The sequence below is a fragment of the Hippocampus bargibanti genome, linkage group LG04 (assembly GCF_051943395.1).
Source record: "Hippocampus bargibanti isolate YZ-2025 linkage group LG04, ASM5194339v1, whole genome shotgun sequence".
NCBI classification, from domain to species: Eukaryota; Metazoa; Chordata; class Actinopteri; order Syngnathiformes; family Syngnathidae; genus Hippocampus; species Hippocampus bargibanti.
In genome coordinates, this window is record NC_142737.1 from 9476429 (window position 1) to 9495662 (window position 19234).

Genomic DNA, 19234 nt, shown 5'->3' on the forward strand with positions numbered 1-19234 from the left:
AACCCACGCAAACTCCCCAAAGAAAGGCTGGAGCTGGATTTTGTTTTTTATGTTCAAAAAGCGGACAGCAAAATCAGTTTTTGATTTTTGTTTTGTCAGCAACAGCGTGTATGTTGCTCTCGCCACGCAATAACGCCCCGACACACCCAGCGGCTACAACATAAGCCATTTTTCCATAAACTGTCAAGGGCAGCAAAGTTAAGATCGTGGTGGTCAGAGAAATCAATTCATAAAATATTTGTAACATCCTTCTGTGCATTCTGGTCTTTATGAATCCAAAAGGGTGAACAGTTGCATTGATGTCCGAGTGACTTCAACTGTAAAAATAATTCCTGTGTGCATACTTTTCACCAGATTCTTGCCATAATTTAACTGGTTTATCTTTGGCTCCAATTTTGAGGAACCATTTTGATTTTTTTTGCATAATCCTGCGAACTGTATAAATTCACTCTATGGTAATGAATGCTGCAGACGAGTCATTAAAACAACAAAGCAAGTGGGAGACGTTTGTACAGTACGGAGAACCAAATGTGACCAAGAAGAGATGGAACAAATTACCATATATTTCTGTTGTATAAGGCGCACGGAAGTATAAGGCAATACCCCCATGAATGGTGTATTTTCAAACTTTTTCCATATATAAGGCGAACTGGAGTATAGGACGCACCTTCAATAGATGAAAAACGTTTTGCAAATATAATATTTAAATATCTAAAGGTTTTCCAAATATAAAGCACACCACATTATAAGGCGCAACAGTAGAGGCTGGGGTTAAGCAAGACTGGGAGAAAATGGAGTCGGTGGCTGCTGACAGTAGTTGCGAGACCTGTTGTGGCACAATATGACTTCACATATAAGGTGTACTGTCATCTTTTGAAGAAAATCAAGGCTTTTCGGTGCGCCTTATACACTGGAAAATAGGGTACCCCAAACTCATTTTTCGATACTCTTACACGAGAAATTTATTTTGTTTTATGACAGCCTCCCACAAGACACATTTGTCATATATCCAAGTTGCCTTGAACAAGTTTATCTGTGTTTTAATCAGTTTAAAAAACTCACATATGAGGGCGTGGTGCAACTAAATGGTCACTATATCATTTTTTTCAATATATATTCCACCACAATATATGGGTGTTCACTGTACAGTGAAATATTATTTTGCGTGTATCACCCCCACTTTGAGGAGGACAGCGTCAGACATTTTGCGACCAACGCGGTTACCTTGTCACATCTCATCAGGCCCAGGTAGCGCAGGGACTTGCTGCTCTCTGCGATTTGCATGGCGCCCTGGTCTGTGATGTCCTTACACCATCCGGCATCCACCGTCTCAATGGTGCTGCTATACTGCCCGATGGCTATCAGAGCTGTAGAGACGAGGGTGAGAATTTGGGGGGAAGGAGTTGAGGAATGGGGGTATAAGATGGGGAGGGGGTACAGAAATGAAAAAAGGTGTTAGTCTGACGACCTTTATCATGCAAATGTACCAGCATCAGGCTCCCGCGGGAGTAGACTGAGATTCAAGATGGAACCGGGGCAAGTTTGTGTGGCCAGATGTGACACAATCTTTTAACGTTGACACAACACCCCGCTATCACGCACGCACGCACGCGCGCACCCATCACGCGGACACAAATCTCTCACACACCCGCGCTTGTTTGGACTGCTGCAAGATGAATGTATTACAGTGTTAGCGTTGGTCCCCAATGCCGAAGCGATGGCAGGCTGCCAGCCTATCATTTACGGTGCTCAACACAAATGGGAAATGTAATGTGATATTTTCTCAGCGAACACACTCACCGTTTCAGAATTTTGAGTCTTGCACATTTCACATTTGAATTTGGGATTCATGGTTCGGGAGGTCCGGTGATCCAGTGGTTAGCGCGTCAACCTCACAGTGCGGATGTCATGGGTTCAATCCCAACTTTGGCTTTCCTGTGTCAAGTTTGCATGTTCTGTGTAGGCCTGTGTGGGTTTTCTCCTGGCATTCTGGTTTCCTCCCATCTATTCCCTCTCGTTCCCTCAGATACTCTCCCTCCCTCCGCCCCTGTGTGCCCCCTGCCCATCTCAGCACGATGGGTGACAGAGCCTTCAGCTGCTCTGCCCCCAAACTTTGGAACTCACTTCCTCCCAACTTTCGTAACATCGATTCTCTTCCCACCTTCAAGTCCCATCTCAAAACCCACCTATTTAAAATTGCATTTTCTGTGTAGCTCTTTCTCTTGTTTCTATGTATGATTGTATTTTATTTATTGTATTCTATTTGTGATTGTATTTTATTTATTATAGTACCTATGCTTCTCTGTGACCGTAGAGTGTCCTTGAGAGCTTTGACAGGCACTTAAAATGTAATGTAATGTATTATTATTATTATTCGTTTCTGTGTGCCCTGCAATTGGCTGGCAACCGGTTCAGGGTGTCCCCAGTATAATGCTAAAAAGCAGCCCGAATAGGCTGTGTATGTGTGAAAGATAGTGGGTGGATATAATCAAGAATATGGGAATAGTATGTTGCGTCACACGAGTGTATGATTTTGAAGTGCGCCTTTCAACACTTTCATGTCTTTCAATTTCTTGATCTCCTTAATGTGCGTATCACCCTGACGCATAGCACACGCTTGTAAATTGTATAAAAGGAGCTGTCGCGGGACAGAGAGATGGGGCGAACCACGGGGTCAGACTCATCTCGGACTCACAGACTCAAAGAGACTTGCAAAGACCCGCTCAGGCGCCCGGCTGTTGCCGGGCGTCGGACGGACATCACAGCACGACTTGCTCAACTCCACACCACGATCAAGCTCTGCGCGTCACCTGCCTGGGAGATCTGACAACGAACCTACTTACAAATAAAGAGAACCATCAAACTCTTTATTGGCGAGCCAGCCAGGAGGATTTTTTCCCTCCTCCTCAGCCCAATCAACTCTCCAAATGGAAAGATCCAGATTTCCCAGGCGCCCGTGAACCCGGCATCTTCACGGCAAGACCCCTCGAGCCGAGCTCCCGATGGGCCGCCACCACCCGTGGGCGCCCCGATCCCACCGTGAAACCTGCCGCACCCTGATGGCCGACATCGTCCAATTCGCCTGGCGACTCTGCAACTAGCTGCATCGTATATGTCCACGATCGCACATCGTCGGACATCGCTTATGTCCACGATCGGACATCATATATGTCCACGATCGGACATCGTCGGACATCGCTTATGTCCACGATCGGACTTCGGGAAGACGCTTCATGGCCGACACGGCCGCCGACGTCAGCGTTCTTCCTCAGCGTCCTGCAGAGCGCCATGGCAACGCGATCATCGCCACCGTCGCCGATGACCCGCCTGTCCGTGCCCGGCAGCATGGCCAACCCCACGCACCTTCGTCCTCACAATCCCTCATCGATTCTCCGATTTGACCGATCCCAGCCGAACAACTCACGGTGAGAAGACCTTCCGGCATCGACTCGACGGCCGCGAGGAAAGTTTCCATCGATCGACTCAAACTGGCAATCGTAGGGCACTCTTTGCCGTGCTCCCGTACAACGACTTCAGGCACCACGAAACCTCCTCGGCAACCTCCCCACCGACGCCTGCCATGCCCGGTGACCGTCATCTTGCCTGGCCTCACCATGTCGCAGAATTACTTTTGTTTTTATTTATTTTTCCTTCATCGTTTTCACCGACTTCGGATCCAGGAGGGGAGCCCTGTTGCGTCACACGAGTGTATGATTTTGAAGTGCGCCTTTCAACACTTTCATGTCTTTCAATTTCTTGATCTCCTTAATGTGCGTATCACCCTGACGCATAGCACACGCTTGTAAATTGTATAAAAGGAGCTGTCGCGGGACAGAGAGATGGGGCGAACCACGGGGTCAGACTCATCTCGGACTCACAGACTCAAAGAGACTTGCAAAGACCCGCTCAGGCGCCCGGCTGTTGCCGGGCGTCGGACGGACATCACAGCACGACTTGCTCAACTCCACACCACGATCAAGCTCTGCGCGTCACCTGCCTGGGAGATCTGACAACGAACCTACTTACAAATAAAGAGAACCATCAAACTCTTTATGTACTCCTGTATTTCAATATGCTTGATTATTGAGCCAGCGGAAGGAGATCAGTGCTTCGATAGTCGATTGATTAGCTGTGCCTGATCTTTGTTCTCCCCTTTTCTCACAACACCGGCTAATTAGAGCGGAAAGGAAGATGGGAGCAATGATGCGAGGGAGAAGAAAGAGGGAGGCTAAAGACAAAGCCAGCCTTTGACAGAACCGCTAAAGAGTCACTTAGCCTCATGATGTCGTTTTCTTATTTGCACCACAAAATCAATTTAACGGCGGGGCGAGTCAATGATTCGGGATCTGCACTTCCAAAAGTTTGGGCGCCATTTACCACAATATTTACTGTATTTTCTGCATTATAAAGCACACCTAAAATCCACCATTTGCTTCAATAGATGACCATGTGCCTTATACGCAGGTGCGCCGTATAAGTGTAGTACTGTATTTTCCAGTGTAAAAGGCGCACCGGACTATCAGGTGCACGCCCAATGAATGGTGTATTTTCACACCTTTTCAATGTATAAGTCGCACCGGAATATAAGCCGCACCTTCAATGAATGAAAAACATTTCCCAAATATAATGTATACATGTATTAAAGTTTCCCAAATATAAGGCACACCACATTATAAAGCATTACAGTAGAGGCTGGTGTAACGCACGCCTTCTTCTCCAGGGGGAAATGGAGTTGGTGGTTGGTGACAGTAGTTGCGAGACCTGCTGTGGCTTAATATTATTTTCACATATACGCCGCACCCGCGAAAATATGGTAATATTGAGCAGCCACAGGCTCAATTACCCCTTGTAGAAGAAGTAGTTCGCGGTCCATGCTGGGATATACAGTATAAAACTGTTTCATTTCAAAAATAAAATTACTGTGAAATGTGGAATTTTTTTCTCGATTTCACCATAATTTTCCGTTTTTGGCACATTGATTAGAAAATTGAAAATGTGTCGTTTTTTTACTTGTTTTTGTATTGAGTGTCTAAAAAAAATATTTTATTCTGAAAATTTTAATGCCAAAATATTCCACGAAAACCAACAAGGAACATATACATTTAAAAGAAGGAAGTTTGGTAATCTCTCAAACTCATATATATTACTGTATTTTGATAAACGCTAACAAAACCTTGGAATATTTTGGAAATTATAAAAATGCATTAAGGCCCTATATATGGAAAACATTTTAAAATGCCATTCATTGAAGGTGTGCTTCATAATCCGTGCGCCTTATAGTACTTAAAATACGGTTAATCCAACACGTTAGACCACAGACAGAAAAGGCTGTCTAAATGAAGTCCGTTTGGGTCCAAACGAGAATCTCAAAGTCTGGACATGATGTAAAAGAAAGGGGCATATTGATCATTTTCTGCATGCAATTATTCATCTTTCCTCAGACTCATTTATTATATGCACAGTATACAACATATGTATCGTATAGCTCAAGGCAAGCACTTCACATGTGGTTCCTTTTGTGCTTGAGATCGCCAAGAGTAAGAGCAATTATAGCTCAACATGCAGTCAAAAGCCTTTTGAAGTTGCAGTATGTTTCGTGTAAAGCGTTATTGAATGGATGAGAGCGTTCGCAGGAGAGGTCCGTGCAAACCCTGTGTTGGACCCTTCCTGTAATGTCCAGCTACATTATCTACAATGTAGTTATGGGCGTGGCCAATTTGTATTAATTGCATTCGCATGGAGCTTCATTTGGAGTCAATGGGGGAAAAAAGACGAGCACATCAGATGAAACCCAAATTCACACTACAGTGGACCGACAAACATTTTGGGGGGCGGGAGGCTTGGGTTTGGTGGGGGCCAGGGTGGTTTCAGAACTAAAATAGCAACAAATTCAAGGTGTAAAAGGGACAAAATAAAAACAAAACATTTTGGAGGATTTCAGGGCCGAATGTCATTCTTTCGTTCATCATTCATTCATTCATGTGATTATTTATTTGTAGATTACAATGCGAAATGGCTACATGTGAGCATATCTAACATTACTTAATCCCCCCCAAAGAAGGGAAGTACTGTATTTTCCGGTGTATAAGGGACACCGAAAAGCCTTGATTTTCTTCAAAAGATGACACTGCACCTTATACGTAGGTGCGCCTTATATGTGAAGTAATATTGAGCCACAACAGGTCTCTCAGCAACTGTAAGCAGCCACCGACTCCATTTCCCCCTGTAGAAGAAGTAGTGCGTAACCCCAGTCTCAACTGTAGCGCCTTATAATGTATTTTATATTTGAAAAATGTTTTTCATTCATTGAAAGTGCGCCTTATAGTCCGGTGCACCTTATATATGGGAAGCGTTTGAAATTACATCTTACATTGGAGGTGCACCTTATAGTCTAATGCGCCTTATACACCGGAAAATACGGTATATTTGAGGCGATCTGGTGCTCGACTGGTTAACATGAATCCAAAATATGTCAGCCTATTGTGTTAAAAATATTGGCTCCACTTGAGTTTTCTTGAATTTACCGTATCCAGATCCCCCCGGCCGCCATCCTTTCACCCCATTCCCCCAAAAAAGAGCCAAGGCAGACAGCTGCTTAATTTCAATTCCGCAAGACTTAACGTAGGGATCCGCGCAGCGCTACGAGGAAGCAAACGAAGCTCATTAAGATCATTTTCGTAGTGGTCTGACATAAACCGAAAGGAGTGAGTAAATGCATCGGTCAGAACAAACCAAGCGTCGGGGGCAATCGGGTTCGTGGCCATTAGAGCGTAATATCCCTGAGTGCATTCTTCTCCTCCCTGCTCCCGCCACCACCCTCCATCGGTGGACTGTAAACTGCAACCACTTCCTCAAGGAGGGGGGGTTGGAGGGACAGGGGGTAAATGGAAATCGTTGGATGCTTTTTGCAAGGAAGAAAGCTTTATTTTCTCTGAGAAAAAGGTTTTTGCTAGAGCAAAATCACTTTTGTTCACCTGGGTGGTGAAAGTGGAGTGCCGTCGAAGGATGAAGACTTCAGTACATTTTTCTTACCAGTACAGTCAAAAATCAAGACAAGACTATATGAAAATATCGGAATGTTTTCCTATTTTAGTGCAGATGAGCAATATTTGAGCAAAATTACTGATATTGATGAATTCAAATCCAAATTATTTACTGTTCATTATTTTCAAATGCAGAAATTTGCAACATTACATGACAAAAACATTTTTGTCCTTTAAAACATGGATGTATTTGATTTTGGTAACCCGAATGAACCAGATCAAACACTCAAATAGAATTGAAGAAAATATGATAAACACACCCACCATTGTGGTCAATTGAATTCTTCCTGTGATTCCTTCAACCATATCAGGGTTATTTCAGTGACATTTAAATTAGACTGCAAAATTGGTGCCATTATTAAATCTGGCTTCTTTGATTTTAGGGAGCGGGCTAACGTCAAACCACTGTGTTCTCATGAGCACTTTGAAGCAGTAATTCAGGCCTTTGTCACATTTCGGCTGGATCGGTGACACATTTGAAACGTCTCCTGTTGGTCCAGAATACTGCTGCTTGCCTCTTAACTGGTACCCATAAGAGGGAGCATACAACTTCAATTTGGGCATCCCTTCACTGGCTCTCTATAAATTTTAGTTCTTTTTAAGATATGATTACATGTTTTCAAATCAATGGCGTTGTTTCAACTTCATCTCTCTGAGCTTCTCCGCCCCTACAAACCTGTCGGGTGCCACATTATCAGAAGCGCCAAACACTAAACGGAGGCTCAGAGGGGATCGATCCTCCGTTGCTGGTTCCACTCTCTGGAATGACCTGCCGCTGCCCATTTTTAAAACCCCCCTCAAAACTCACTTGTGTTCTTTGGCTTTGGACTGAGACTTGGACTCAGACGTGATCGTAGTTTAACTGTTTTTGTGCTTTCTACTGTCTTCATTTTTAATGTATTGTTTATTGTTGTATATGTGATCTTTGCTTCATATACAGCACTTTGTATATAGTGGTGGTTGTTATAAAGTGATCTCTAAATACAGTTGAGTTGAGACATCTAACATTATTTAATCCTATCTGACTTCCTCTGTTACACTAACAGGGACAAAGGGGGAAAAAAGATTATTAAATAAAATTGTTAGGTTTTTTTCCCCCTCACAAAAAAATTGTGATTGGCAGCGTCTAAGTGACCATGGGATCAGGAAATTGTCTTTGCTGACTAGTAATGATTTTTCTGTCGACATAAAAAGATGAAGCGATATGCAAGAAGAGCTCACGTAAGTCAGGGCGTTGAGAGATGGGGGGGGGGGGGATTGGAGGAGAAAAGAGAAGCAAAATCACATTTTGGCAAGCCAGAGCTGTGACTGAGGAGTGACTACACACTCAATGACGGTAATGAGAACACACTTGGCTACCTAGTCTCAAAATGATTTTGAGAGTGCTGTGTGTGTGCTGGCTTTTGGTGTTTCGAATGCAAGGTGGGGTGGGAGATTTGAGGGGGGATACAGATTGGCTTTAAATCTCGGATATCATTGACACCGACAAACGCACAGTTCAAATTGTCTTCCGTCACGAGTAAAATGGTTTGTTTGCTTTGGAGTCTCTGGGGATTTGACGGTGTGTCTTTGTCAATCAATCACCAAAACGGCTAATCGGTTAACAGAGCGAGACAATTGATGGGCCACTCATTGTCTTGGTCCGGGGTCAAAGCAAAGCTTTCTGTTACTGAATTACTGAAATGTTGAGTGGCCATTTTTTTTAATTGAAGAGAGAAAAACATACCTGTCAACCTGCGAGACACTGTGTGTGACCTTACTAACGGCTCAATTTTTCCTTATTTACTGAGGACAAAAATATGCGTGTGCAATATTTCATTGCACAATTTTATGAACACAATTTTCCATGTAAACTTGAATACTTTTAACATAGTTACATATTTCTAGCAATAATCAAGTATGTTCTCTGTTGCAGAGCATTGTGGCTTTTTTATGCAATAAAGTAATTTGAATTTGTATACTTATGATGCATAACGTTTATACAAAATATGAATGATATTACGGCGAAGAAAACATGGTGATTAGTTTAATTTAACTGATTTCAAAATAAAATTCCACTCTCTGTGGTCGACTTCGCTTTTTACGAGTAGCGATATTTGTTATAATTAACATTACTGCTAATATTTAATGATGAAAACAGAATCGAAAATATCTCGAAATTTTATTTAACAATTTTTGTGTGTCCCGTACAAACTTTCTTGCATGCCGTACACGTCTAAAAATGTGCAAAAATCGTGCAGAATACGTCAAAATACAGCCGGTTGACAGGTATGGAAAACAGTGTTTGAAAAACTGCTTTGTTGAATTGTTTACAAGAGAAGAGAAATGAAAGAAAATGCTCTTCTTTGAAAATATAAGTTAGAGTAAATGCGACCAAAGATTTGAATGAGCGTCAGCAACATGTGATGGAAGCAACACTGCAACTAGAAACTTGGAGGAAAAATGAAAAATCTGAAAGATTTACTTGGCTATTTGCCAAAATGGGCTGTTATCAAAATAATCCGATGTGTTCTTAAAAGAAAAGCAAACAACATAATTGAAAGCTTTTCAGAATGGAAAAAAATGAGCATTATTTTCCCTTGATGGAGGTAACAAACCATTTTTAGAAGTTTCAATGTGTTGAAAGCGCAAAGCAACCGGAAACGCTCGGCGCAGATGTTTCTTTTCGCCTAACACTGATGATGACGCAATGTCACCTTTTCAACTTTTATCTGCCGGATAGGCTCGACAAAAAGACACTATCCAACCACGTCAGATAAACAGCCGCCACTTTTACGTTCCAAAGTCTACTTGTTAGAATTTTAACACAACTCATGAGCCGTCCAGATCCAAAGGGGGAACGACAGAGCCGAGCCTTAAATCTTTTGTCGTTCCATTAAATCCTCCCCGCTGTTATCTCAAAAAGCCGGACACTCACAAGCTATTCGTTTTTTTTTCCCCCCGAGTGGTTATTCAACCGCCATAAATGCCAGATTTATCCAAACATAGGCGGGGTTCCCGAGGACGCAACAGCAGGGTCAGGCTCTGGTCAATACAGAGATGACCGCAATGTGAGAAGGGAACCTTCTTGTAATCAGTTTACTCTCCTATCTGAGAGCCTGACCTCAGAGCTCCAGAGGTTAAGCATCTTTTTACAGGCTTATAAGATATTCCCTTATTACATTGTCCTAAATGATGGTGTGCCATTACAGCTATCTCAACTGCGTCAAAGCCATCCCGATTGCCTGTTGGCCGTAACCTTATACTCCATATTTTAGCCGCTGATTAAGACAAAGCGTTTACTCAAGACACGATGTTACAGCGCCAAGATTTACGTGATGGACAATGTGCTTGTGTGGGGAGGATTTAAAAATGAAGGGGAATGGGGTGGGAGGGTGGAGGTAATGGTGCAACAGGAAAACAGGATCTCATTATGGTTGATGCATCCCAGAGAACGCAACTGTCAGGTTGAATGTGCAAGATATTTACATTGCTTCTCGCTCGTATGTTCGGGGATACTCAGCATTGTCATCAGGTGGCCTAAACCCTCCAGGTGGGCAAAAACCGAGAAGTTGTACTTTGCGCAGTTGCAGCAAATACGAAACAAAACAAAATCAGTTTCGGGGCGGATCATGCTGTCTTCCTGCTGACCTTCGAATATTAGAGGCGAAAAGAATGCAAAGGATTTTGGGTTAACACCGGACAGAATATGACGGACGTCAAATGCCAAACTTGAGCCCGCTCTGTCGGGGGATGTACTTTGCTCTTTTGATCGAAGAGACTCTCCATGCGTGGACACAAAGACAATAAACAACAGGTGTCAAACTCAAGGCCGAGGGGATAGATCTGGCCTGCTACATCATTTTATTCGGCCGACGAAAGCAGTTCAAACACGTCAAGTACCCTGATGCTTTCTAAAATGTCAACCAAAAAATGTAATTCTCATTTCCATTATTAATGGCTTATGGTCGAAAACGGAGTTTTGACTGTATATAGACAACTGTTCAAAAACTGATTTGGTGAAAAAAACAAACATTTCCCATTATAATCAATGAAATCATTGCCTGCTTTATTTATGTATTTATTTATTTATGTATTTATGTATGCATTTATTTCTTTATTTATTTATTTTAATTGTGACTGAACAATACAAACAAGCGTGCTCACAATCGAACATGACACGAGGATAATGTGTGAGTCACAATGAGACGCGACACAAGGAAGTGACATGTAAGGAAGCGGAAGGGGTATGAGTGGTGCATTAAGAATCAATTTTCGATTGTAAACCGAGGCATAAAAAAACCTCAATTTTTGGGTTGAAAACTGAGACGTTTGAAAACTGATGTTTGACTGTATTCCAATCATTTTATTGTTCCCAAATTCTTCATGATTGTAACCAAAACAATAGTAGAATCAACTATTATTTTTAACTTCTTTACATGATTTCAGTCATTACGGTCCTCCAAGTGGAACGGGAACTAAAATGTTGCCTGCGCCAAAAATGAGTTTTACACCCCTGCACTAAACGCTAACCATGCACCCTACAACCTGATAACATGATAAGCTGTCCGTGAAAGGGTTAAACAGTCATCAGCAAAGTTCTTTTGACCTCGCAGCGAACAAAACAGCAGATCTGTAACCCAGTCTTTCAGATTGTGTGAAGTCGCTGAGCACTTAACACCATGATCACTTCACAAAGTTCTGTGCCCACGCTTACGTTCCAGGGAGCCACACCACTAATGGGTTTCATTCAGTCTGCAAAGGGTTTTGCTATTTCTCTGATTGTCTCCATCCGTCTTCAGGGACTCCACTGACCACGATTGGAGGAAATAGTAACATCAATTCAAAGTTCCAGTTGTTTATTTGAATTTGAAGGAGTCCGGTCTTAACGACCGCTATGGTGTTGATGTCATGCTTGTTCAACCGCTTGTCATCACTGCCGAATATTGGATTGGATTTGCCTTTATTAGTCTCACAGTGGAGAAATTTACATTTCATAGCAGCAAAGTGATGAAAGGAATGAAAGTAGAAAAAAGAAAGAGAAAGAAAGAGGTCACAGCAGAGTTTAAACGCATGTTCATTTATTGACGCCGTAAATCCTGCGAAAGTTTAACTCAACAAGTATCATGCGGATGTCACTTGTCGCTCCTGTGATGTGTTCTTGACTGGGCCAAGAATTACAGATCTCATGGTTGCAATGACTGACGGAATGACAGGCAAGGTGCGGCGGTAATGTTATAAAGAATAAAGCACTTAAAACAAACATGGCGCAAATGTTTAGACGAGATCTAGATTTTGGTCGACCTGGGTTGCACCATCAGTGAGTCTTTATTTGGAAAACAACACTAATTCAAGTTTGAATGAGAGATGCTGTACATCCTGAAGTGGCTGTCAGCACACTGCAGTTGTGAACACACCGTTCTGCTTTTATCTCTGGATCTGGATGTCAACTTTTGAACTAGCTGTGACGATTCTTAGTTACAACGGAAAAGATGAGGGGTAAAGAAGAGCGGATTGATGGAAAAAGAACAATGAAAATGAACTAGCTGTGACGATTCTCAGTTCCAATGGAAGAGATGAGGGGTAAAGTAGAGCAGATTGATTGAAAAAGAACAATGAAAAAGTAACTGTGATGCCTATGGGGGCCTGGCATCTCACAATAACAAAACACAGCAATAATTTTTGTAACTGATGTGTGATAACCTTCCAGAAAGTGATGCCGAGTGGAAACCTGGAAAACAGATTCTGTAGGTTGGGCAGTGAGTGGCAGTGGGCTGCCCAGAGAGAGGAAGAGTGATGGGCAAGGACAGATAGACCGAGCAAGGGTCCGACAGGAAGAGACGGCGCTGTCGCCGAAGTGACCTACAACAAGGTTCCTTTCAGCACTCATCAGCGACTCGTTGCGACAATGGGACACTTAATGCTCGACTGTATTCATCAAGGTTCAATTGGGCTGAACATCCCGAGCGCCCGAAGAATGAAAGCCCCCGAACGTGTGTTGTGTTAAGAGTACTGAATGAGCCTTCAGGGAGGGCGACCACAGTCAATCAGAACAGGAAGAATGTTCGGAGAAGAAAAGTGGAAGACGAAGGTGCCGAACAGCTGCGCAAATGATTACTGACAAACCTTTTAAACATCGTCAAGAAAGATGACTTTTTCCTTTGAAATTCAAATCCATTTGTCACTTTTCCCCTGTAGACTTCTTTTTTAAACATCTGCCACATACTGTTGAGACCGCCAAAAGGGATTATCTCACACCAGACATTTTTGTAAATATTTTCTTACAACTTTTTGAAGGAAGAAACTTGGAAAAAGGACACTGCAGTGTAAATTACAGTATGTTGAATTTGAATAAACAGCAACGTGTCGCAGCAATATCTAAACTGCTCGCAAAAAAAGGTGAGTAAAGCCATCCATCCATCCATTCATTTTTCTGCTCAGCATTATCCTCACAAGGGTTTCGGGTCATCCTGGAGACAATACCAGCCATCTTTGGGCAGTCAGCGGGGGACACCCTGAACCGGTTACCAGCCAATCATAGTGCACACAGAGATGAACAATCATTTACGCTTACATTCACACCTTGGAGCAATTTGGAGTGTTCTATCAGCCTGTCGTGCATGTTTTTTTGTAATGTGGGAGGAAACCGGAATACCCAAAGAAAAGCCACATAGACAGACAGGAAGTTCAGAGCTGGAATTGAACCCGTTACCGCTGCATTGTGAGGTCATCGGACTAACCACTGGACCACCGGGGTGGCCAGATAAGATAAATATTTTTTTAATGGACAAGGAGAATTACTTTAACTTCAAAATATTCAATTATCTTTTTCCTCCCCTTTTATATTCAGATGTTTACATCCAGAACAATAAAACAATGTGTTCAACTACTAGAATGATCAAATGGAGGGTAAAATAACTGAGCATCTCTTTGTGTCTCTTTTAAAATGAATAGATTTGTTATGACATCTCATAATTGTTGGACAACCCTTGACAAGAGTACTGGCATTACAAAAGTGTTATTTCAAACTGACAGCCACTCTGATCAGACTGCACCATTCGTTTGAGGATACTCATCATCTCCACCTTTTTGACGTGTTCATATCTCTTCATCAGAGTCGTGTATGAGAGGAAGACTCCCCGACGCAAACAGAAGAGAGAGAAAGAGAAAGCCAAGGGAGCATTACACTGTCTATACATGACTTGTATGAGAGTCTAAACTGGAATTATCCTAGCAGTAGTTATGCTTTTGCTGCTGGATTACGGCTAATCCTTTCGCAAAGGGAGTAGGTCTTAAGGGTAATTACACGCTGCTATTGGATCCAGAGCCGAGAAACGGGCCCCTCTACTGTGCTTATTTAGTTCTGCGGGAAAAACTGATGCCATTTTACACGTTGCTTAGACAGAATACGGGTACATCCTCTGTTTTTAAGATCACCAGAGCTATGCTAAATACATTTTTTTTTCCCACGTCATCACGACATGGAAAAATTGTGATAGCAACATGCTAGAAATGTTGCGACCTTATCTGGAGCCTTTCAAGAATTCATTTGAAACCAGGGAGAATCATTAACATGGCTTCCCAGACTAAACTTTTAAATAAATCATGATGGCAACGTGTCTGTGGATGTTTGTGGGAAGGACTGACACAGTCATAGGGAGCAGAGCGTTGTTTTCGGGGGTGCCAGTTAAGCCCCAAATTTTCCCTAAAACAAATGACTTAATTGCAATAAGTTGCACATCTATTAGGTTAGTAGAGCGTTTCGGGCAGACAGACCCGCCCGAACTTGTCATGCTCCTTTTCCTCCCATGAATGTGCAACCTGTGCAGTGAATAGTGGACAAACGATGTACGAAAGCAATTTTTTAAGCGGAATGTTGGAAAACAAAAGAACCTCGGAGAATAAAGCTTTTAATTAGAATGTTTTGTCAAATAAACACCGGTCATACCTGACCAAAGAGCAAAATCCGTCCATTTCCAGATGCTCATTTCAGTCACACGTACAATCGGATCAACTCAAGTCTTAACCAACAACTTCACCTTGACCGCTATCATCAAAGTGATTAGGTGGCCTAAATTCAAAACGACACCTTAAAGCAAGGGTGTCAAACTCATTTTATGCCGCAGGCCACATTGTAGTTATGGTTTCCTCTCGCCGGGGGCCGTGATGAAATTGGGGAAGACATTTGGATGTTTAATCCCGTCCACATATTACATCGAGAGCACAACAAATAATGAATAACTAGTTTTCAAAATTGAAATAAAAAATGACTGTTATTGTGGTTTACATGGGACAATTTCAAATTTTGGTACAGACTTTGGCAAGCATCATTGAGTTTCATAAGTTTGATTTGCATTCGCGGGCCGAATAAAATTACTTGGTGGGCCAGATTTGGCCCCCGGGCCTTGACTTTGACACCCGTGCCTTAAAGTCTTGTCTTGGTTCTGCTTCTGGAAGCCTCGTAAAAAAATAAAATAAATAAATACATAAAAAATAATACAAATAAAAAACAGGCCTTATTTTACCTGATTTGAGAAGTTGAGCTGAACTATTTCAGTCCAAATCAACTCATTCACTGCCAAACAATGTGCAAGTATGCCAGGGTTTTGGTCATTTTCACTCAAATTGCAGCACCGAAAAAATATTAAGTTTTAGGATGACATAAACATTCAATGCAATTAGACTCTTCTTTCATCAGAAAAAAAGAGTTAATTCCTAAGTTATATGGGTCTGGAGTTATCTGAGCTTGAAGTGGGGGCGGCTGCACAAACGCACAATTAGTCCCTGAAAGTGGAGGAAAGATGTTTAAACCCAAGTAATCATTAGGATCGGACTCTCTCATCCCTCCTCTGTGGCATTTCCAGCTCCTAAATCTCTCCGGAAGATTTTTCAACAATTCAAGGCCACCATCATCGCCTCTCAGTAGCGCTCATGTGAACTTTGACCTCTTTACAGCAAAGGTCGCCCCCCCCCCTTGTGGCCGTGGTGCTTCACATCCATATTCTCGCGGCAGGGTGTACACTTAGGATTTATTTATGCGACATCCAATGTCGACCTTTTACATCCACTTTCATGCCGCAAGCGCAAACAGCCTTTGAACTGACCTCGCTAACGTTATTAATTATTGATTATATTTCCTCTGATGACAATATGCGCACATTCTTGAGGGGGTGACCTGCCGGCACGATGATTTAATCGGGCCCCCACCGATGTCTGCTTTCTGCTCAGACATTCACTGGTCCGTGACACTTATTATTTAGTTGGCCACCACATTAAAAATGCCATTGTGACAATCATTTCTGTGCCAGGCAACCAAGGAAACAAACATTCGTGGGAACCGCTAAATTGTGCAGGCATAAAGAATCTGTTTTTTTTCCCTTCATTTTTTTCCTTCCTCTGAGTGAACGGCCTTCATTTGTAAAGGATGTGAACATGTGCTTATTTTCCTTTCAACTTCCATGGGGAGGATGATTTCCATTGTATAAAATAGTAGGCTGATGGATGTGTAAGCTCATATTCATCGTTTGTTTGCATTGATTTCCAGAGTATTCATTTCTATTGAAAGCGGACGATGTGATTTAACACGCTGAGAGTTTTCAATTTTTTATCAAATCTCATCTGCTTGGGATGGTCTCAGACTTTTTACTCACTCATTGCCATTCCCGAATTTATTGAAAAGTGTGACGTGGAGCGGTATCCCCAAATTTGTTCATTTTTTTCTTGTGCAGGGTGCCGATTAAAGTGCTGGTCTGGCAAAGTTTTTTCACTTCCACCAGGGGGCAGCCTTTTTATTTGGTCCATGTCAGCGCTTTGTTACAGCTTCAGCTGTTGTTAAATCACTATACAAACCAATATGTCTGTATTGTATTTTGTACAGCCGCCTTCATTTCGAGCTCAGATAACTCCAGACCCATTTAACTCTTTTTTTTCTGATGACAGAAGAGAGTCTAATGTTTCATGATCTGGTTGGTGACCAACAGGTGGTGCCGCCTGCACCTGCATAGGTGTTGGTCGTTCCAATCAGTGGCAGTTAAAAGGACTCCCGGCACGACCATTCGTTGTATGTTTGCTTCATACTGTCAGATTTTGTTGAGTTTATTTAATACAATTTGTCAATTACACCCTGCAGCTCCATCCTGCTTGCTTTTTTGGGATCCACCACCATCACCACCAGGCAAACCGTGACACATTGAATGTTTATGTAGTCCTAAAACTCAATGTTGTGTGGGTTCTGGAATTTGAGTGAAAATGACAAAAACCCTGGCACTAGAGTGGACCCATTTTTGCACATGTGGCAGAATAAATTTGTGAATGGCAGTGAATGAGTGATATAGATTAGAGAATAAGAAGTTGTCATATCTCTGACAATGAGTTACGGTAATATGTCACAAGAATTTACCAGGCACGATCTCTCTTGGCGGCTTATGTAACCTTAGCATACCGTAGACTTATTCAGCATTTTGTATTGCATTTTATTTTAATTGTAAATTGCCTTTAAAGATGACATGTCTGGTTTCGGTTTTGGAAAATTATCCAATAAAATGTGATTTATAATCCAGTGCGATGTATGTATGTATTTTTTCCTTCTTTATTATACATTTTATTGCTGGTACGACCTATACTCCGGAGCGATACGGTTTTTAATTAAATATGTGACAAAGACGAAATATTTTATGTTCAAACTCTCTGCCGTGTATTCATTCAGAAGATTTTCCACCTACAGTACGTAGGTGGAACATCATGTGCAAAATGGTTGTATTCTTCTTTTTAGTCAACGCCCCAACCATCATTGCAATTGGGGTTGTATGTCAGAGCATATTACATTCTGTTCCCTTGGATACAAAAATCCATTCTGGACCGTACAATATATTGTTGTCATTATTTTCCAAGAAGCTACAAAGCAGATTTGAATTCCAGAGTGCTCTTCGTGTTAATCAGTATCGAATTTTGTCAGTTTTATTTTGTCTAAAGTAGTTATTCAGATGTGCCAGTTCAGTGCCATCTGTATTTGCGCTTCTGACTTCTTCTTTTCCTTGTGGGATGCGCAGAACATGGACGCATCGATCCGGCGTTCGCGCTGACAGGAGAGCGACAGCTGCTGCGCGTCCTAATGCCGCTGTACACAAGCTGTCCATATAGAGTTCTAATCGAGTGGCTATGAATGTGTTCCCACAAGGGAATGGAGAGTAGACCAAACATTGGACGGACAATCTTGCAACAGTCCATAAATTGCAGCTCATTTATATGAAATATAAATATAGCCAAAATAGCTCAAATCTCGGAAACTATCTATCTAGCTAGCTAGACTATTAGCTATGTAGCTATGTATTGGCTAGCTAGCGAGCTTTCTTTCTATTTGAGTTACTTCTGGGTTGAGTGAACACTGGCGCGGGTGGCTGCCGCTGCTCACCCGCCAAAAAACTTATCATGTGACTGTAAAGTGACCTTGAGAGTTTTGAAAGGAGCTTTTAAATGAAATGGATTCTGATTTTTATTTAGCATAGGAAGAAGGCGGCGATATTGAGGACAAATGTACGAAAGTAACAACAGGGTGGGAAAGCGCAAGACCAAGTACAAAACGCCGAGCTACCAAATGGAAGGGCGAGTACATTCTGCCCTGATTTTTTTTTCTTATTTAGGACCTTTTCAATCCCAACGTGGCGCACTTTTCATTAGGTTAAAATCTCTTATCTCCACCAGCACTCTGAAAAAAAAAAACAATGCTGGTAATATTAATAGAGACGGCAGCGATGGCAGGGAACGTAGAGATGGACAAAGAGAGAGAGAGATTTAAGTGTCGTAATTGAATCCAGGGAGAGAGGTCCTGAGTGCTAGTACTGATTAATATAATTCAAATTGATTGTCCCCTGGACTCTCTGGTACTTTTCTGACTTTCATTTCCGTGTTCAGCATGTTCCTAGAAAGGTGCATGTGTGTTCTAAGGGGTGTGGGGGTCGGGAGGTTGCTGGAGAGTATGCTTCTTCTTTTTTTAAGCAAAGGGGAGGAGTAGAGAGTGCCCTCTAGTGCTTGATGCTTATTTTACCCCCTCACAAATGTACCTGGGCCATTTCCCACATAGGCAAGTGCAACGTTGGAGGGCAGATTGTGCAAAAAGTCATTTAAATAAAACTGTGGTGTGATTTTTGGATTAGTTTTTGGTCAGGATCACACATTTTTTACTGATTCAGATTTTTTTTCAGTTGAATATAAAT

At 42.2% G+C, this 19234-nt stretch overlaps 1 protein-coding gene across 1 annotated transcript in view; it reads right to left on the bottom strand.

Annotated features, from left to right (window-relative positions):
* The window catches only part of fbxl17 (F-box and leucine rich repeat protein 17), a 268437-nt gene that overhangs the window by 24721 nt on the left and 224482 nt on the right, over positions 1 to 19234 (bottom strand). The window contains exon 10 of the mRNA XM_088993877.1: positions 1225 to 1367. Coding sequence (XP_088850003.1) covers positions 1225 to 1367 — 143 coding nt within the window. The remainder of the gene's footprint in view (positions 1 to 1224; positions 1368 to 19234) is intronic.